At 38.2% G+C, this 21,946-nt stretch overlaps 1 protein-coding gene across 1 annotated transcript in view; it reads left to right on the plus strand.

Annotated features, from left to right (window-relative positions):
* Positions 1 to 21,946, plus strand: part of ENPP3 (ectonucleotide pyrophosphatase/phosphodiesterase 3) — a 98,779-nt gene that overhangs the window by 14,425 nt on the left and 62,408 nt on the right. The window contains exons 3-7 of the mRNA XM_004609092.2: positions 1,387 to 1,509; positions 3,878 to 4,003; positions 13,080 to 13,140; positions 14,916 to 15,013; positions 19,653 to 19,732. Of these exons, the coding sequence (XP_004609149.1) occupies positions 1,387 to 1,509; positions 3,878 to 4,003; positions 13,080 to 13,140; positions 14,916 to 15,013; positions 19,653 to 19,732 (488 nt within the window). The remainder of the gene's footprint in view (positions 1 to 1,386; positions 1,510 to 3,877; positions 4,004 to 13,079; positions 13,141 to 14,915; positions 15,014 to 19,652; positions 19,733 to 21,946) is intronic.

Consider the following 21,946-nt stretch of genomic DNA (forward strand, 5'->3'; position numbering starts at 1 on the left):
AAGGAACTAGAGATTAAAACTGCAGTCTTACACATACAGATATTCTGTTGCTGAGTTATATCCCTGATCCTTTCTGTGATTTGTGTGAAAATCTAGTTGGCTCAAGAATGTCTACCCCTTTGTTTATCTCCTCCTCTCTTTTTCAGAGAGAGCATCTAAATCCAGCTATTTTTCGTTTCCTTTTCTTATTCTATTTCTTACTTTCTATTTACAAAAGTTTAGTCCCAAGCTTTTGCATCTTCCTCTCATTCGTCTATATTTACTTTGAACTCTACTCCTTAGAGAAGAAACTGTTCAGATTTCCTGAGCCTGACTGGTTTTTAAAAATTCTGGTTCGATGGAGGAGATAGCGGGTGGTTGGAGGTTGGGGATGGTTGGAGGTTGGGGGCAAAGTGATAGTATAGCAGGTAAGGCGCTTGCCTTGCAAACAGCCCAGCAGGGTTTGATCCCCAGCATCGCGTATTGCCCTGAGCTCCCCTAGGAGTGATCCTTGAGCAGAGAGCCAGGAGTCAGTCCTGAGCACCACTGGGAGTGGCCATAAAACAAAACAAAACAAAAATTCTGATTCTAAGGCCAGTGAGATAGTACAGTGGTAGGGCATTTGCCTTGCACATGGTCATCCTAGGTTTGATCCCCAGCACCAAGGAATCAGACCCAGGAGTCTTCCCTGAGCACTGCCACCTGTGGGCTAATAATAAACAAACAAACAAACAAACAAATCCTGGTTCTGAATGATGTATGCACAAAAAAAAGTATTTACAATACTATCATCAAGAGTATTGTAAACTATGGAACCTCAGTGAAAACAGGTGGGGGTGGGGGGGGGAAAATAATGCTCATAGGTCCATGACTCAGTGTGGTCACCTACATCATCTTGCTAGTTTAGGTTCCAACCCCAAACCCATGAACTTCTATATGTATCAGAGTCTCATGATTATATTTCACTGATGGACAACATTTGTCTCTTTGTCTATCTTGTTCTGTGCTAATTGCTTCTGTGTGTTTTTCCCATCTAGTTATGAGATGATGCAGAATGTCTAAATGTTGGTTTTCTTATTTTTTTGTTGTTATTGTTGAAGTGTTCTTTTATTTATTTATTTATTTATTGAATCACTGTGAGATACAGTTACAAAGCTGTCATGATTTGTTTCAGCTATAAAATGATCAAACACCCATCTCTCTACCAGTGTACATTTTCTACCACCAATGTCCCCAGTATCCCTTCCACCCCCACTCCAAATCTACCCCCTGCCTCTATGGCAGGCATTTTCCTTTTTATTCTTTCTCTACTTTAGGGCATTATGATTTGCAATACAGATACTGAGAGGCCATTATGTTTGGTCCTTTCTGATAGTTGAAGGTTTCCTTATTTTTTTCCCCTTACAGGCAGCTGCAGGAAAAAATGCTTTGATTCATCATATAGAGGACTGGAAAACTGCCGGTGTGACAGGGAATGTAAAGCACGAGGTGACTGTTGCTGGGACTTTGAGGACACCTGTGTGGAATCAGGTATGAACTCTGAGATAGGAACATTAGCATGTGGGTTGTACTTTGCATAGTACGTAAATCCACAAGAGATACTATCTGACCCAATATAATCCTTCATAAACGACTGATTAAGATACCTGTGGAGTTGATGCAAAGCCCAAACTAGAAGCCAGGCTATTGAACAGATCAGACATAACCTACCTGTATGTCATTTTATACATTCTATGTGATGTCATTTTTTAAAATGCGTGTCCAAATGCTCTCCCATGTACTTTGTGTATTAATATTTGAGTATACAAATATGTTATTATACAAATATATTATTTGTATAATAACATACAAAGCAATGGGGGGTTTAAAAAAGAGAAGTTCCTTTTCTCTCAGCTTTGGAGATTAGGTGCCAAGATCTAGGTGTCTACAAGGCTGACTCGCACCTAAGGCATTAGGAAAGCATTTTTCACATGTCTCTCCCAGCCTTTTTCTTTTTTAAATAAATTTATTTATTGAATCACCGTGAGAACAATTACAAAACTTTCAGTTTAAGTCTCGGTCACACAATGATGAAACATCCATCAGTTCACCAGTGCACATTTTCCACCACCAAAACCCCAGTATACCTCCCATCCCACACCCTCCCCCCACCTGTGTGGCAGATGATTTCAACATTATTCTTTCTTTACTTTGATTGCATTCAATATTTCAACACCAGACCCACCATTATTATTTGGGATTTCCCCCCCAACCCTCAGACCTGAAAAGGCAACATTAGACAGTTTGTTTTTTATTGCTGATTATGAATAGCATATGAATAGGGATAGCAGCCATGCAATCTGGGAATTCTGAAATTTTAATGATTAAATCTGCCAAATCTCCCAGCTTTTTAGAGTACTGTTAGTTTTTGGTATTCTTTGGTTTGTACAGTCAAACCAAGTCTGCCTTTTCCTCACATTGTATTCTCCTTGTCTTCTTCATAGTCATGTCACTTGTGTTTCTATCTTCAAATTTCCCCCTCTTTGTAAGAATACCCAAAATAGTAAATTAACCCCCCTCCTGCAGTGATTTCATTTTAGCTCATCATTTGCATAGATCCATTTTTATATAAAGTCATTATCCAGATCATGAGGATCAGGGCATCAATGTTTAGATAAGGAGGAGACACATTTCAATCCATAACACTTGGAGTAAAGGATATACTATTACTACCTCCATCTTCACAGTGCTAAGCAGAGTCCTCACTTTATTATTTGAGGCTGATGGGAAAGTGTTGCATAATGCCATACCTTTTAGTGGACTTTTACTGTAAAGTTGAGATGAACTCAATGAACGTAAAAATCTGACTTAGTTTTGTTTGCAAGGTTCTCAAACTCAGGATTCTTAAAACACAGAGGGCATGTTGGCAACTTTGTGAATCTGATATTAGTACTCCACAGAAGGCAACCAGAGAAATACCATGTTTAAGGCAGAAAAGATAATTTTCAGTGTTTGACTTTCTAAAAATTCGGAAATACAGAGTCATCGAGTGGTTGTAGCCGAGTGAGTATTAAAACAGTGTAGTCAATTGCTCTACCATTCAAAAACATTCCCCTGATATTAAAACAGTGAAGAACCTTAAACTATGCTTTCTGAAAAGGTCAAGGAAGAAGGGCTGAACTTTTAGAGATAAGATCAGTATTTCTTTTACTTAATCTCTAGAAGCCTTTTCTAAGCCAATAAAAAAATAACTCTAAACAAAGAACCCCAGACAATGCACACACTCAACAATAACCGATTTCACTTTGCACAGTGCTGTTTACTTTAGTCATTGTTTCTTAGCAGGAGGCAATAGGAAATTACCTTGTTTTTATCACCTTGTTTTTTAGCTTTTGGTTTGTTTAACTTGATCTTAAACTAAGTCTATATAGCCTTGCAGTAAAACCAGAGGCCTGTGGGTTACTGATCTACCTGTTCGGTTTTATAATTCCCAGCTTAGAGATATCCTGACCTACCTTCTTGCCTAACTGACCACTTTGTTCCTATCATTTCTGCTGTTCTTGCCTCTTCTCTCCATGGACAAGGCTGAGAAAAACTTCCTTGAATGACTGAATGATTGAGCAACTATCATTCAGAAATAGTGCCACTTTCCTACCCTTGTAAGGAAAAAGAACCCATGTTTGGTGTTTCTGGAAATTCAACTCCTACCTAGGGTCACCAGCACTGTAGATTATAAGGCTGTGTTTCTCTCTGCCACTAGCTCTAAATAAACAAAAGTGGTGGGCCACTTCTCATCACTTACTTTCATTTTTCAGTATTGTAAACCAAAAATTTAACTGCACTATAAAATATAGGGGAAAATACATTGGACATTTAGGTTAAACACACATAACTAAATCATATATTTAACATTTTACAGCTCGGATGTGGACATGCAGTGTATTTCGTTGTGGTGAGGCCAGACTGGAGTCCAGCCTCTGTTCTTGTTCAGATGACTGTTTGCAGAGGAAAGACTGCTGTACTGACTATAAAAGCGTTTGCCAAGGTAAGCAGTGGGTGTCGACCTGTTTGGCTCTGTGAATTTCATGATTCCAGGCTTGGCCTCCAGTGCAAAAACTAAAATGCATATGATAGTCTTCAACCACTCCATACAGAAAGAAGATACCACAAAAGTATTTAATGTGGGAAGAAATGCATTTTGCTTTGTTTTATTTGTATAATTCAAAGATGGCTTAATTTAAATTTTTATGAAAAACAATTGCCAGACCATGAAATTAATAAGAGAACAGGTTACTGGAGCTTCAATTTCTTTTCATTGGTTCTCCTATCTTGAACTTCTCTGGGTGGAAAAGAAAGGGGCTTCAATGGGACCCAAATATTACCTTTTTTTTTTCTTGTTTTTGTTTTTGGGGTCACACCCAGCGATGCTCAGGGGTTACTCCTGGCTTTGCACTCAGAAATTACTCCTGGCAGTGCTTGGGGGACCATATGGGATGCCGGGGATCGAACCGGGGTCGGCCACGTTCAAGGCAAACGCCCTACCCACTGTGCTATCGCTCCAGCCCAATGGGACCCAAATATATGTCTCCCTGATTCCTATTCTTTTTCTTCTTACATTTCAGAAAGCTCTCTATGCTTTTGGAGCACTTGGTGTGCTCAATGCAAACATTAATTCTCCTGGCAAGAATCTTGTCCTTAACTTGTTTTACTTGCTGACAATACCAATTGCATGTTGGGTAACATAGACTCTTCCAGTTCTCCATGCTGAGACTGGTGATCATTTCTGTCTGTATAATGTTCATTCCCTCAATGTAGACATCACTTTTCATTAGATTACGTGGATGCGGTGAAAAACCCAACTCTGTCTTTTCTTGGGAGTGGTGATACACCTGGAGATGGCCAGGGGTTCCTCCTGTCTCTGCACTCAGGAATAACTCATAACTCGTGGGACTATGCTAGGGATCGAACCCGGGTCAACAATACGCAAGGCAAATGCCTAACTTGCTATACTATCATTCCGGCCCCAATTCTATCTAAAAGATCTAGAGGACATGAGTGGTTGACTCTCTTCTTTCCTCTAGTTCTAGCCGTTTCAATGAATGACAGTGAGAAACATAATTTTGGAAGCAAAGAATGTATTTAGTTCATTTTTAAAAGGGGATCATGCTATAGGTTTTATAGAAAAGAAGAAGACCAGAGGGATAGCTCCATGGGCTGGAGTGTAGGCTTTGTATGCATGAGGTCCAGTTTTTATTTATTTATCTATTTAATTAAATCATAGTGAGATACACAGTTACAAAATTGTTCATGATTGGGTTTCAGTCATACAATGTTTCAACATGAAAGTCCACTTTTAAGCCCTGGTGCTGCATAGAGTCTCTGAGTACTGCCAAGCAGACCTCTAAGCAACTAGCTAAGAAGAGAAAGCTTACAACTTCAGTTTCATCTACTAAGGCAAACTTCTTATCAATCCAATAACCATACTAGGTTTGAGATACCAGTCGGCAGATCCTAAAGTAGGAACATGATAAAGGTTGTATATAGATTAAATATCAACCTGCTGGATTAGCATTGTTACCATTGAAACAGAGTCTCTTGTCTCCGAGCCTGGCTGTCTTCACTGGGGCCCCTCAGAGGGGGGCTGGTTGAATTTCCTTCTCCACCCCGAACAGAGCCCTGGCAGCCGAAGACATCCAGAACCTAGCCACAACCATGCTCAAGGCCACTCTCCACATGCTCGGATGAGCCTCAAGCATAAAGGAACTGGCAGAGGAACCCAAGTTTGCAGGACTCGAGACTGAGATCTCTAAACTTGCTTGGATCAAGCGTGGGCCTCCTCCACCCAGATCCCTCATTTCCCAGTAGCTAGGCAGTCACACCCACAAACTGCCCCTGGCACCGTGTAATCCCATCAACGGCCAAGATCCAGAGACTAGAAAACAAAGATCATAGAAGCATGTGGCCGCATTTGCAGCAGCTCAATCTCTTGTAGTCTGGTTCTCCCTCTCAGAGAACTTGACAAGCTATCAAGAGTTTAATAGCACAGCAGAGCCTGGCAAGCTCCCATGGTGTATTCAATATGCCAAAAACAGTAACATTGATGGGTCTCATTCTCCTGGCCCTGAAAGAGCCTCCAATGTGACACCATTGGGAAGGATGAGTAAAAAGAGGCTACTAAAAACTCAGGGCTAGGATGAATGGAGATGTTAATGTGCCAGCTCGAGCAAATCGATGAACAATGGGATGACAGTGATACAGTGATACTATTGAAACAGCTATATCCTGGGTGATTAAATTGTTGAGTAAATTATTAACACTTAAATAATTATTTAAATTGAAGTTATTAAATAGTTAAATTAAATAAATTTTCTCAATTTAATTATTGAGTGAATTATTAATTGTTATTAAATTATTTTGTAGATTGGTTAAATTATTAACTCTTAGGTAGTTAATACTACCTGTATTAAAATTAGAGTCCATTTTGTCATTTTTTTAATTCCCTACTTGTGACATATTTGTGTATTTGGTAGAGGTATTTTAAAATCACATATTCCGGGGCTGGAGCGATAGCACAGCGGGTAGGGCATTTGCCTTGCACGCGGCCGACCCGGGTTCGAATCCCAGCATCCCATATGGTCCCCTGAGCACCGCCAGGAGTAATTCCTGAATGTAGAACCAGGAGTAACCCCTGTGCATCGCTGGGTGTGACCCAAAAAGCAAAAAAATAAATAAATAAATAAAATAAAATCACATATTCCTCTGACTATCTGATGAAATACATAAAAATGTCATAATAGTATTCCTACTTACACAAAGACACAAAATTGTTTTAAGTTATCAAAGCTTTTTCATAACACTGTATAAAAAGGAGAACATATTAGCTTATACAATTAATATTTTTAGACCAAAATTAGCATGGATTTCAAAAATTTTAAAGGGGAGAGAAATTATAGTAGAAGTAATATTAACAATAGTCTCCAGTAGAAAAATAGGCTATTTATTTTTAAAAAAATCCTTTTTTATATAATGCTTTATTGAAAATAAGCCACAAGGATCTATGAAAAATAAAATAAAGCCTTAAATTTTTACCTTTTAAAAATAGAACTTTTAAAAATAGCAATTATTTTGCATTTAATAGTTATTAATGTATCATTACATTTTTTTCTAATATTTTAAAGACAAGTAGTTTCCAGTTTGTTTATTTCTCTAACAAATAAAAAGCAATTAAATGGCAGGGGAAAAGATAAAAACAAAAAGAAAAAAGTACAATTTGTAAAATGGTGATTAATTTCTAACATAAAGAAGACAATGGCATCCTCACCACCTGGCTTCAGCATTTATCAATTTGTAGTAACTTTTGCAATATAATTTTAAAATTATATTTGACAATATAATTTTTAAAAACTTTAAAACACCTCTCACGTATGAATGTAAAGTGAACAAAGATGAAATCATTAATGAGATAATCAACTGAAATGAATGTTAAACTGACTCAGAGAACTAGAGACTAAGTGTGTCTAGAATAGAAAGAATATTAAGATAAAATCACTAAAAGTATAATGTTTGGTGGTAGAGAAATGGTTTGCATTTCTACAGAATAATTTACTTGCTTTAAGACTAGAATCGGTCACATTGCTACCTTGCTAGCAACTAGATGAAACGTTTACTGAATAGAAAAATGAACAATAAAGAGTAAACAGAACAAATTATAGTTAATGATACACTGGATAATTTGGATAATTCTTTACTAGAGTAATTAGGTCATTCATAGGAATTTTTTTTTTTTTCCTCATGGGGATCAGAGTCCCTGGGCTTTAGGATAGCCGTGGTGCATGCCCAGCAATGCAATCTTAGCTCAGAGCTTTGCCCTGGGCACTTTCTAAGCCACTGGCCCATCTCCCATGACCTATATGTACGGGAATCTTTACCAGCAGGGCTGTCAATATTTTTTTTTTTTAAGAAGGAACCATTTAATATTGGTTATGATTAAATGACATTAGGTCGCGCGGCCATGGCAGCGGCCTTGCAGCTTTGAATTTCTGTTTAAAGTCCAGGGAAAGTACAGCCAGAAATTACACATCAGTACAAACCTTAACCCTATTATGGTCCCCCCAAAGTCCAACCCATTACAAAGGAACCATTTCATATTGCTGATGATTAGATGACATTAGGCTGTCGCGGCCGCGCGGTTTTGGGTTTCTATATAAAGTCCAGGGAAAATTCTGCCTAAAATTCTATCGCTACAATCTTTTACCCTTCAACAAAAAACTCAGTACTATTGCTTGGAGTTTCCCCCCATGGTAAGGGCTGTTAATATTACTTCAGTACTTTCGTGTGCCACAGTCTGTGGCATTTTATTAGGCAAGCACTTTAAGTTGCGAAATCATGTTCTTAGCCCTTCTTCTTGGGGGTTAAAAAAATCAAACAAACAACCAAATAGGGGTTGGAGAGTTACAGTACAGAAGGTAGGGTGCTGGGTGAACTCAGGTTCAAGTCCAGCCAGGAGTGATCCATGAGTTCAGACGACAGGACACTCATTACCTCAGCACACGGGGCAGGACTGGGGTTTTAATTCATGACCTCATGCGTTATAAGAAAACATTTTTCACTTTTCTGCGTGTGCTTCTTTTTTTTTAACTATTTAAAGGTGCTACGATTTAAAGGCATTCCTTATAGTATAGGATTTATATTAATATTAATGGTTTTCTTCATCCATAATACTTTAGCAAGGCATCAGAGAGCAATGGTATGCTTTGGTTTTGAGACGATAAGTAGAGACAAGCAAACAAATATTTTTTGTTCCCTGCTCAACGTAACACGCGTGGTTTTCCTTGAGTCAGTGAGCTGCCGTCAACTAGCTGGTTTTTATTATAATCTTGAAAGAAAAACCATATTGCGATTTAGGACAACTAAAATTTCTGTTAGACTTTTGTGTGTCGTGGCAGTGGATGGCAAAATGAAGGTGGTGGGGTTCTTCAGCAGAGCCCAGGAACTTTCTGTGACATCTGGCCTGGTCACACTACTCTCTGTAGACCCAGTGCTGGGGGTCATTAAGGGTCACCCCTAGCAGTGATCTAGGATCCCTGCAGAGTAGCTCTGGAATTGAATGTAGAGCTTCATGCTGGCAAAACACGTGCTCTCTCTGTTAAAATAATTGAAAACTAAGTATGATAATTTTTCCTACCATTGCTTCATTATCTTAATCTCATATTACTTTATAGATAGTGCTTCTTTCTTTAACTGGTCAATTCTATGCTTTTTTTGCACAAGAATTTTATTTAACCTGATCTCTTACACCTTTATGGCATTTAGTTTTCATTATAGAAGAAAATATCTAAGAGAATACGGGAAAAAAAGACTCCACACATACTCTAACTATGGTATCTGACAGAGATTAATCGCAAAGAACAAATGTGCCTATTATTTGCTGAATATAAATTTGTTTACCTCAATTTTGCAGTGCGATAAATACATTAAACATTAAACCTCATAACATTAAGTCTAAGGTAAAACATAAATGATATTATCAACACAGTCTTTCAAAAGGATGGATTTTAACCCTGGGGAGCAGGGGGCAGACATTGGCAATATTTGGAAACTTTTTTGGTTGTCATAGCTAAGGGCAGGACTACTGATATCTAATCTTTAGAGGCCCAGGATACTGCCAAACACCTTAAGAGACATAGAATAATAAGGAGTTATCTATTCAAAAAGGCCTTGCTGAGAAATCCAGCTCAACATTTTAGGTCGTATAGCTAAGTTTCTTCCTTTTAATCATGTCTTTATCTTGAGATAATATGAATTTAAGTGTAGTTCTAAAAAATAATATAGAGGGAATATAATAAAATACCATGCACCCTTTCACCCAAACAGCAACACTTTACAATACAATAGTTAAAACTACCATTAGGATATTGGCATTTGATGCAGTTAAAATATAAAATGTTAATACCAGAATAATAATTCCCCAGATGTCTGTCTTTTATAGTCACATCTACTTCCCTGAACCCCAAGGCCATGTTATATATAATTCCATTTATATAAAATGTCCATAAAAATCACAGCTCAAAAGACAGAAATTAGAGAGCAAAGGTTACCAAGGTTAGGAGGTGAGAGGAAATGGAAATGGAGGGGAAATTCAAACAGGTATAAGTAATCTTTCTGAGGTTGTGAAATTATGCAATAGTAGTTTTTATGGTGCTCAATAAAAGTCTATAACACTAATGAATCATTACCTTTTTTTTTTCCTTTTTGGGTCATACCCAGTGATGCTCAGGGGTTACTCCTAGCTCTGCTTCTGCACTCAGGAACTACTCCTAGTGGTCCTCAGGGAACAATATGGGATGCTGGGGATTGAGCCTGGGTCGGCCATGTGCAAGGCAATTGCCCCACACACTGTATTATCAGGCACCTTTATTCTTTAGAGACTTCTAACTCATGAACAAAGAGTCTCTACACTTTTAAGGTTTTCTTCCATGATTTTGAGCACCATTTTGTTAGTTTTCAGCATATAAGCCTTTAATGTGCTTTATTATATTTTGATAGCACAGTGGGTAAAGCATTTGCCTTGCATGCGGCTGACCCAGGTTCAATTCCTCCATCCTTCTCAGAGAGCCCAGCAAGCTACCGAGAGTATCCCACCCACATGGCAGAGCCTGTCAAGCTACCCATGGTGTATTCAATATGCCAAAAACAGTAACAACAAGTCTCACAATGGCGATGTTACTAGTGCCCACGCGAGCTAAATCGATGAACAACGGGATGACAGTGCTACAGTGTGTAGTTTTGGGAAGAAACTATTATAATTGGTGCTTTAAAATAATATATGTTTTAATGATTAAGCAATGTATAGGATTACATTTTATACTTCTATAATGACCTTGTATTCTGTAATGGCAAAACAGTAGTTTTAGATATTTTTTTTCATAGATTACTTGGACATCGTGTCAACTTTGGTCAGAAACAATTTGATTTCTTTCTCTTCATTCTCTCTATATTTTATTATGGTCTGGCATTATTGCTTTGGGTATAATTTCTAACACAGTGTTGAATACAGATGGCAAAAAAACAAACAAAGGATATCCTTACCTTGTTGCTGAACATGGAAAAATATTCCATATTTCAGTATAAAATATGGCACTAAATCTAGGGTTTTTGCCAAGTCCCTTATGAGTTTAGGAAGTTTCCCACTGTAAGAAACTTCTCCTGGTTTGTTTAAGTTTAGTTTGTAGATTTAATTAGAATTTAAATATGTGTTTTCTTGGACTGGAGAGATATTACAGAGGTTACACTACTTACTTGCCTTGCATGTGGCCATGCCTAGTTCAATCCCACACACAGCATATGTTCTCTTGAGCCATCCCTGAGCACAGAGCCATGAGTAGCCCCTGAGTACAAGTAAAATCAGGTGTGGGCCCAAAGCAATAAAATAAGGCAATAAAATAATTTTTTCTTCTTTAATTGATATATCATATGGTTTAATGTTTTAGATTTTTAAGTAATGGAATATATTTGATTTTTCACTATTGAATGAAGTTTGCATTTACACAATAAATCCTCATTTGATCATTTAGAAAAGTTGGTATTAAAGTATGATGTTAAAATAAACTTTAGTCATCAGTCCTTCTACTTTTCAAATTTTGATTATTTTTCTTTTAAAAATATATTCTTTATTTATGCCAACTTCCCAAAATTTTATATCATTTTGAAGTATATCCTAAAAAAGTAGTATAATTTATCTGTACTCACAGAAAATATCTAGAAAAGTAAGTAAAAAATTTCCCAGGGCTGGAGCGATAGCACAGCAGGTAGGGCATTTGCCTTGCTGGAGGCCGACCCGGGTTTGATTCCCAGCATCCCATATGGTCCCCTGAGCACCGCCAGGGGTAATTCCTGAGTGCAAAGCCAGGAGTAACCCCTGTGCATCCCCGGGTGTGATCCAAAAAGAAAAAAATTTCCAATGTCATTAACATGCCTAAAATATTGATATTTATTGAAGTAAAACATAAAATGTACAAAATTGTTTGTCTCATAATGTTTTAAAAAATTATTTTAAGTAGAACATACATGAATTTTATATAATGTAACTGCTAATAAATAAACATCCATGACTTGTTTCTACCTTCTGGTCTGTGTTGTAGCAGTCTAAAGGGAAGGAAAGTTCTCCTTCCCTCATCTTTTAATCCTTTGCAATTTAGTTGCTGGAGAAATGGAGAAATTGTCCTATAGAGTTTTCCAGTTTGAGTGTGCAGATTACATAACCAATGGCTTAAGGGGTTACTTTTTCTTGTAACTCCTGTACATAGGTATTTTGAAAGAGAGACTAGTTACATTTAAGTAATATTACTTAATTTGCTAATTTAGCTACTGTTTATTTCATAGATGGCAATGTTACCACTGTCAAAAAACATATCCTATGAGTTTTTCTCTTTGCAGGGAGCAGATTAGCTATTGAATGTCATCGCCTGATTTCATTTGATATTGCCAGTGACATTCAAAGTCTGTCATTTCTATTTGTGAATTAGTTGGAATATCCCTGATTTCATTTGATATTGCCAGTGACATTCATAGTCTGTCATTTCTATTTGTGAATTAGTTGGAATATTTTACACGGTAGAAACACGGTCAGTGTAAAAAGGCTTTATAAGTATCTTAAATATTTCTTCAGTTTCCCCATTTGATATCAATTATTTGTGTTGGTTAAGTAGTTTTTAATGCTTTAAAAATTTTTTTAAACATGGTTTTTAAAAATTTTCCTTTAGCTTGTATAGCTGTATTTATGAAGCTTATTCATGTCCTACCAGTTGGGAAAAGAGTGTCCTTAAGGGAAAAATTATAAGAATACGTAGGAAGAAATTGTGCTTTTCCAGTTTAAAGATTGTCCTTTGTTTTGCTTCATAAAGACACACTTCCCAGTACTTGGTTAATGTAGATTGCTGGCCTATGCCAATCATGAGAGGTAATGACCTTGCCAACATGTGGAATAGCACTTAACATTTTCTAGAAGAACTTAGTCATCAGGGCAACAAATTGGTTAGGGAAGCTCATGTCCATTGATGACTTGTTTCTACCTTGTGGTCTGTGTTGTAGCAGTCTAAATATTTTGACCTCTTGCTTTTCAGGAGAAACCCCATGGGTGAAAGAGGAGTGTAAAACAGTCCCACAGCCTCAGTGTCCAGAAGGGTGAGAATATGTGGAGAATTTTATTCTTCTTTAAAAGCTTGTACATAGATGTAGTTCAGAGGCAGGGTGGGAAATTCCTATGCTTTAAACTTGGAAACAATCAAGTTATCAGAAGATTAGATTTTCCTGTGACTTCAAACCCATTACATACTTACTTGGTTCTGTTGTTCACAAAACATTTCCATTTAAATTTATTGTATGATCATGTTGTATTATGATAATGACTTAATTTTTTTTTCTTTTTGGTCACACCTGGCAATGCACAGGGGTTACTCCTGACTCTGCACTCAGGAATTACTCCTGGCGGTGCTCAGGGGACCATATGGGATGCTAGGAATCACCCTATGCACTGTGCTATCACTCCAACCCCAGACTTAATATTTCACTGGAGCATTGCATGCTGACATTCCTCAGGTCCTGCGGTCAGGGATAGAATTTAGACAGAAGTTATTCCAGCTAGAAATATTTTAAAAATCAATATTCTGGGGCTAGAGTGATAGCACAGCGGGTAGAGTTTTTGCCTTGCACACGGCCGACCCGGGTTCGATTCCCAGCATCCCATATGGTTCCCCAGCACTGCCAGGAGTAATTCCTGAATGCAGAGCCAGGAGTAACTTCTGTGCATCGCCGGGTATGACCCAAAAAGCAAAAAATTAAAAAAATAAAAATAAAATAGAATCAATATTCTGCTAACTGAAGTTCTTCCTTCTGAGGAGAGGGAAAAAACTTTGTCCATGGAATATCTCACAATGAAAGGCGGATAAAGAATGAATGAGGAGGATTCAGGTGGCACAGGGTGCAAATACATGAGGTGCTGCTATTCACTCCACCCTTGTAAATGCCTTTCTTCCTGATGCTTATGGTAATGGAAGAACAAATTTTTTATGCTAATATATTTTTTGATATAATAAAATTACCATATAGAACTTTAGAGTGATGGAAACATATCCCAAACTATAGTTTCTAAATTTCATTTCATAATTATATCCTGAAGATGAAAAAAATCACTGTAAAATTTATCATTTTTGAGTTTGAGAGTAGAAATAAAATTTTTCTGCCTCCCACTCCCAAATAAATCGTGATTTTTCTTGGTAAAAATTTTTTGTTGATGTTCTGTTAATGCTCTGTTTGTATGCGGCAGACCTATATTGTAAAACATAATTAATTAACTCCATGTATTAGCTCCACTTTAAAATACTAAATATATTTTAGTTGAGGCAATGATACTAATATACTGTGTTGTAAAGATTAAAAAATATTTGATAGTGGGGTTGGGATTTACTTTTGAGAGGTTAAGTAACTGCTAAGAGTTAAGTAGCTAATAAAGAATGATGATTCTTAGTTCAAGTCTTTCTGAGGCCAAAGTTCTTCCTTTCTTAAGCAGCATACTGTCTTGTCATTATAAACTCTCAGGACTAGAGAGAGTATACCTGTAAAACTGGCTAGAACAGATTAGTGAAGTTAGTCAAAGGAATTTAAGCTCTCCAGTTCAAAAGTCGGTAGCTCTCACAGTTTAAAGATTCAGATAACTTACGTAACACTTAAAAATACATTGTACATTTTTGTTAGGATCACCGATGCACTAGAAGCTTTGATTGTTAAAGGAAATAACAATTTCTTAGAGGGAGGATAAATGAAAATTGATACAGAACTATTTTTTTACTGTAATTTGTAATCATTTTCTGATTTAGGGAATTGTAAATAGTATTGAAAATGTGTCTCTTTTACAATAAAAATACTGACTTGGTGTTTTTTTTTCTTTTTTACTTTTTCAGATTTGACCGACCACCTGTTATTTTGTTTTCCATGGATGGATTTAGAGCTGAATATTTACAGACATGGGATATTCTAATGCCTCATATTAATAAAATGAGTAAGTCTTCACAGCTAGAGGCACCAAATAATAGCCATACCTGGTTCATGAATCTCTAGATGGTGACCTTTCTGACCTTTATTTAATTGTGTGTGTGTGTATGTGTGTGTGTGTGTTTGGGGGGGGGGGGGAGGAGGTACTCCCAGCAGTGCTACAAAGTTACTCCTGACTCTGCACTCAGAAGTTATTCATGGCAGGCTTGGGGGACCATAACGAATGCCAAGAATCAAACCCTGGTTGGTTTCCTGCAAGGCAAATGCTCTTGTAGGATGTACTATCTCTCCAGCCTCTCTTTCTGAACTTTAGTACTAATTATGTGTCTTAGTCACATATCCTTTCAAGATTTTGTTGCTTTGACCATACGTTATAAAATTTTCACATTTGTTGGCTTCTTCCTTGTTTTCTCCATTTTGCTATTTTGATTTATTTTTTATTTGACTCTAACTTCTTCTATGGAAGTGTGTTCACATATCGTGACTCGAGCATTGTTGGTGAGACCTGGGTTCTGTGACTTAGTTTGGTGGATGTGATCAGCAAGGAAAGGTTCTGAATGAGCCTGAGTAGTAATCCCTGGTATTGCTCAAGAAGCCATATGCACTGTTGGGAATGGAACCAGGTTAGGCCACTTGCAAAGCAAGTACCTACTTTACTCTTTCTCTGGCTTCTGTATGTCTACTTCTATAGTTAAGACCATCTCTTCTCCTTATTTTTGGGCAATTGGTTTTGTTGTTGTTGTTGTTAATCTTTCTATATCTTTATATGTCTTGGTTATTAGCCTTTCATCTAGTGCATTTTGTGGAAATATTTTTTTGTTTCCCCTAAACACTGTGGTTTACAAAGTTGTTCATAATACAGTTGTTTTGGGTATTCAATATTCCAGCAGCAATCTCACCACCAGTGTGACCTTCCCTCTACCTTTGTCCCCAGCTTCCCACCCACTCACAAAATACTTCATTTCGTATTGCTTGTTACAACAAAATAGTAAATAGAATTATAAAAAAATAGTTCAATAAAAGAAAATTTGTGAAAATTGATATATCTCACAGTAGTGTTATTAAAGTTACTGTCTGGGGATTGACTGAGCTGTTTAGTGCCAGTAAGCCTTCTGTGTTATTGTTTTCACTTGTTGAGCTTTAGTGGATTTCTACACTGCTTTTCCATTTAATTTTCTGTGCTCCTATGGGGCTGTCAGTATCGTGAAATTTACATGGTCCTGAACTCCAGGACCTGTAGAACTGGGATAATTCTTTGGCTTAGGGTTTTTTTCCGAAATTAGTCATAAAGTTATGAATCTGGGATGCTTCCATACTGGAGGCTGTGGGGTATGTGAGTGGCTGCTGGCAGTATAGTGATATGGTCCGCCCCAGCCTCCTGAGAAGGCTCTGGAGTTTTCAGCCCCCAAACTGGTATCCTTGGGAACTTGGGAGTTTCATCGGCATGGCATGCCATCTCTTTCAAGATTAGTCATAAAGTTGCGAATCTGGGCCTTTTATATGCCATTGCTGTGGAGTGTGGCTGCTGAGATGTCTGGCTATATAAAGTAGAGGTGGGTGGGAGGAGGCTTCTTGCCCCCACTTCAAGAAATCTCCCTCCTTTTTAGCCTAAGTACCAGTGTACCTGGCAATTTCATTAACTTGGCTTTTCTTCCAACATAGACTTTATGCAAATATTTTCTCTCCTTCAGAATAGTGTCTTTTTAAAATTTTGCTTGATAGTCCATTAGTTTTGGGTTTTGTTTGTCATTTTTCCAGATCCCTAATATAGAAGTTGGGTTGAGTATTTGGGGAAATTTTTTTTTAAGTGTATAGTTTAGCATAATAAATTTTCCTCCTAGGAAAGCTTCTGCTGCAGTTTTGCATTGTTTAGCTATTTTACCCATTCATCTATTTAGTCTTCTGGTGTGATCATTCCAGTTACATCTTCAAGGTCTTTTGCTTGTTTGGTGCTTTTATTTATCTATTTATTTATTCATTCATCTATCTTTTCTTGCTTTTTGGGCCACACCCAGTGATACACAGGGGTTACTCCTGCTCATGCACTCAGGAATTACTCCGGGTGGTGCTCAGGGGACCATATAGGATGTTGGGAATCAAACCCAGGTCAGCCACGTGCAAGGCAAATGCCCTAACCTCTGTGCTATCGCTCCAGCCCTTACTTGTTTTTTAAATTAATTAATCAGTTTGTTTTGGGGCCACACCCAGCTGTGCTCAGGGTTACTCTCTGATCATTTCTGAAGAGGGCTGAGGAAACATAGAATGCTGGGACTCAAATCAGGGTTGGCTGCATGCAAGACAAGCACTCTAGCTCTCTAGTCCAAGATACTTTCTTTTAAAAATATGTTTAAGGAGCAAATGGTAAACATTTTAATAACTATTTAAGGTTATCCTCCGCCCCTCTCAGAGAGCCTGGCCAGCTACCAAGAGTGTCTCGCCAGCACGGCAGAGCCTGACAAGCTACCGTGGCGTATTTGATATGCCAAAAACAGTAACAACAAGTCTCACAATGGAGACTTTACTGGAGCCTGCTCGAGTAAATTGATCAGCAATGGGTTGACAGTGACAGTGACAGTGATTTAAGGTTATAAACTAAAAAGCAAAGCATCAATGATTAACAAGAATTCTCCCGTTTCTGTTTTTCCTAAGTTTTCTCTGTATAAGTTACTATTTTTATTGGTTTTAATAGCTATCCTAGCAGAATTATTCTACTCATCTGAGAATTATTTATATCTAGAAAAATGATTGTTGGGATTGTCACTTTTTATGAACCATTTTACACCAGCTCTGATTCAAGTGTAGCTGATGCAACATGGTAGCCTAACTCTGTAGACAGCCAGTAGATTATGTTCAGGACATTATGTCAATGGAGATGTCATGTTTCCACAATTCTGGAAGAGTAATTTTTAGTTAATTTTTATATCCTATGCCTTTAGGTACTTAAAAGTTTGATTGTGTCACTCATGTCTCAAGGAAATACAGAAACCGACTTTATATTTCTATTTCTGTTTATTGCATGATTCTTTTTTTTTTTTTTGCTTTTTGGGTCAAACCCAGCAATGCTCAGGGACTACTTCTGGCTTGGCTCTACACTCAGGAATTACTCCTGGTGGTGCTCAGGGGACCATATGGGGTGCTGGGGATTGAACCCAGATGAGCCATGTGCAAGGCAAATGCCCTCCCCCTTGTCCTATCACTCTGGCCCTCCATGATGATTTTTTAAATCCCAGTTAAGTTCCTCTAATTATTTTTAATAATTAGAACTTTGTTTTCTTATTTATCCCTGATTTATATTAGATCTATTTATTCACGCATGTACTTCAAAAGATGAATTAAAGGTTAATTTTAATTATACCTACAAGTCAAGTCCCAGAGCAGTCCTCAAACTTTAGCACATCAGAGTCATTTGGTGTATTTGTTAAAAACGGTGTGTTTGTCAACGTCTCTTTTCTCTTCTGGCCACTATTCTGCCATCAGTCTCATTTAGTATTCTTGATGGGTGCCCTGGAAGATAATGAAAGAGGAAATTTCTGGATCATATTACAAACACCAGGCAGGAACCTGGAAGCAAACCAACTTCATGCCCATTTGAGAAAACATTCATTATTTCCAGCTGCAAACTTGGTTACCTTCTGAACAATGGTCATTTTCACTATTTGCTTAATAGAAACAGAATCAATTACAGTAAAGCTTTCTTTTAGAATTAGAGTTGACGGTAATTTTAGTTGGAATGGTTTTGTGTTTCAAGGCTGCTGAGGAAATGGCAGAAGGCTCTTGTGGTTCTGGTCTTTGTCAGTCAGTCCATCCATTAGCAGAGAAACTGCACAGTCTGAGAACAATGGAACAGTCTAAAGAAAAATGTATGCCGGATTTGGTGGGAAAGAAATTACAGGAAGTTTCACAGATCAAATGGGAACTGTGCTGAGAGTAATTAGCACTAAAATTAGCACATTTTGTAAACAATTCTACATGATGTGAGCTCATGCTCTCTAAACCAGAGTCAAAGTCCTTTTCTATTAGTTAACTTGTTTTACTAATTTAAAAAGAAGTGTTAGTAACTGAGATGTAGATGTTTCTTAGAAATTCTTACTGAAATGACAGAGAGAGAGAGAGAGAGAGAGAGAGAGAGAGAGAGAGAGAGAGAGAGAGAGAGAGAGAGAGAGAGAGAGAGCAGGCTGGAGGTGGGGGGGATGGCAAGCCTGAAACTGGGGTCATTGGTGGTGGGAAATGAACACTGGTGAAGGGATGAGTGTTGGATCATTGTGTAACTGAAACCTGATCATGAGTAGCTTTGTAACTGTGTACCTCATGGTGACACAATTTAAAAAATGGATACTTTTGGCCATTGATAGAATTGAGCTGTTAAAACATAAATACCATGTTGACTTTTAAGGCCTAACTTATTTATTATTTGGATTTTTACAGAAAAGTTCTCAGATCTTTGATTTATTTAATGCCTCGCTTAAATTCTGGGAATCAGAATTCACTGGAATAGAGAAATTTTGGGCTTTGAAATTTAAACTTCTTTCCATTTTCAGTTCACTCTTTTTTTATTTTGTTTTTATAAACTTGTTTTGCTATTTCAGCTATCAAAAAACTTCTGAAGAAGTAACAAATTCTTAATTTCTCACTATATTTCATTACAGAAACATGTGGAGTTCATTCAAAATATATGAGACCTGCTTATCCAACCAAAACCTTTCCAAATCATTACACCGTTGTCACGGTAAGTGTTTGACCCAATTGAAAAACTAAAGAGCCAGAGGGGGACAATAAATCATATCAGATAAGCTCAGGAAGGAACTAGCTGAGCCTTGTGGCATACATTTCAAAAGAATCTTTGAGGTCCAGAGAGATAGTACAACAGATATGTTGCTCACGTTGTTTGCAGCCTACTTGCTTTCATTCTCCCAGAACATATGGTCTCTAAGCACTGTCAGGTATGATTCCTGAGCATTGAGTCAGGAGTAAACCCTTAGCACAGCCAGGTGTGACCCAAAGATGAAATAAAGGGGACAGAGAGAAAAACAGAGGAGAGAGAGAGAGAGAGAGAGAGAGAGAGAGAGAGAGAGAGAGAGAGAGAGCCTGCCATAGAGACAGGCTGGGATGGGTGGGGTGCAGGGTGGGAGGAAACTGGCAGGAAGGCAGGAAGGAAGGGAAGGAAAGGGAGGGAGGGAGGAAGGAAGGAAGGAAGGAAGGAAGGAAGGAAGGAAGGAAGGAAGGAAGGAAGGAAGGAAGGAAGGAAGGAAGGGAGGGAGGGAGGGAGGGAGGGAGGGAGGGAGGGAGGGAGGGAGGAAGGGAGGAAGGGAGGGAGGGAGGGAGGGAGGGAGGGAGGAAGGAAGGAAGGAAGGAAGGAAGGAAGGAAGGAAGGAAGGAAGGAAGGAAGGAAGGAAGGAAGGAAGGAAGGAAGGAAGGAAGGAAGGAAGGAAGGAAGGAAGGAAGGAAGGAAGGAAGGAAGGAGTAAAGACAGATTTTACAGCTCTGTTTGGTCAGTTTGGTCCTGAAAGGAATGTTACCAACTGTGGGTGAAAGTTCTGACATCAGGGTAATTCACCTGTGTGATGAGCCCAGGTAACTTCTTGGCTTCTTAAATGAGAGAAATCCCATTCGTTTTTTTGTCTTTTGGTTTTTGGCTTTTTGTTGTTGTTGTTGTTCTCACAGAGTCACTATGAGAACAGTTACAAAGCTTCCCAGTCTGTCTCGGTCATACAATGATTAAAGAGCCAGCCCCTCACCAGTGCACACCCTCGACCACCAAGAACCTCAGTATACCCCCATCCCACCTCTCCCCCGCCTATGTGGCAGATGATCTCCACCTTACTTTCTCTCCGCTTTGATCACATTCAATATTTCCACAAAAGATTCACCATTATTATTTGGAATTTTCCCCATCAACCAGACCTGCCAAAAAGGCATCATTGTTTTCTACTGTTGATATGAGAACTGATAATTTGTTTTCTACTGTTGCTATGAAGAACATTTCTGATTTCTGATATTTTAGTAATAAGTCTGGAGGGATTTCTGCCAAAAGCTGCTGGGTTCCGAGATTGGTTTATGTCCCTCTGGAATTATGGCAATTCAGGAGCTAGGAGTCATTTGTGGGCGGCACTCGGGGCCTCGTTGGGACAGGGAAAGGGGCTGTTTCCACCCTCCATCCCATGAGGCCCCACGTGTCATGTCGCTGCAGTCTCATATCTCGCTGTCCAATAGGCTCTGAAAAGGTGGCAGCCACCGTGCCATCGGGGAGAAAAGGCGAAAGGGACAAACACCTTTCCCCACCCGGGTGGCACGGCACCATAGTTTAAGGCTCAGTCCAGATGCGTTTCTGCCAATAGCCTCTGGGTTCCGAGATTGATTTGTGTGCCTCTGGGATCATGGCCATTCAGGATCCAGAAGCCATTCCAAATCCCATTCTTCTCTGATCTTTTGATTGGCTTCCACTTATCTGAGATCTTTTAATTATGACAGGCTGAGAATGAGGTCAGTCAATATGATGTAGGGAAATTCTTTCCTAGTCTTTTTATTACTTTTAGTTCTGGTTTTTAAATAGATGGGTATTGTCAAATACATTCTCTTCAAAGTGTGGTAAGACATAAGTGAAAAATTAACTCACAAAAACTGTTACATAACATGGGCATATTTAGAATGAGTTTAAACAAATATGGTGCAAGATATGAAACCCAGGTTTCGTTTGTACAAGGCATACCCTTACCTGCTCAGCTACATCCTTGAGCCCTGCACTACATTTTAAGGAGGACTCTCTGCCTCAGTTTTTATTGCCAACGCCTTTGTGTGTCTTTACTACTTTGCGTTTAGTCTTGCATTGCAATAGATCAGTAACCACGACTAATTTAATTTTCTACCTTTAAGTAACTATACGCATGTACATTTGTATATGCTGTATAGATTAAGATGAAACTTAATTATATTTTGTACATTT

This window comes from Sorex araneus, chromosome 4 (assembly GCF_027595985.1).
Source record: "Sorex araneus isolate mSorAra2 chromosome 4, mSorAra2.pri, whole genome shotgun sequence".
Classification (NCBI taxonomy): domain Eukaryota; kingdom Metazoa; phylum Chordata; class Mammalia; order Eulipotyphla; family Soricidae; genus Sorex; species Sorex araneus.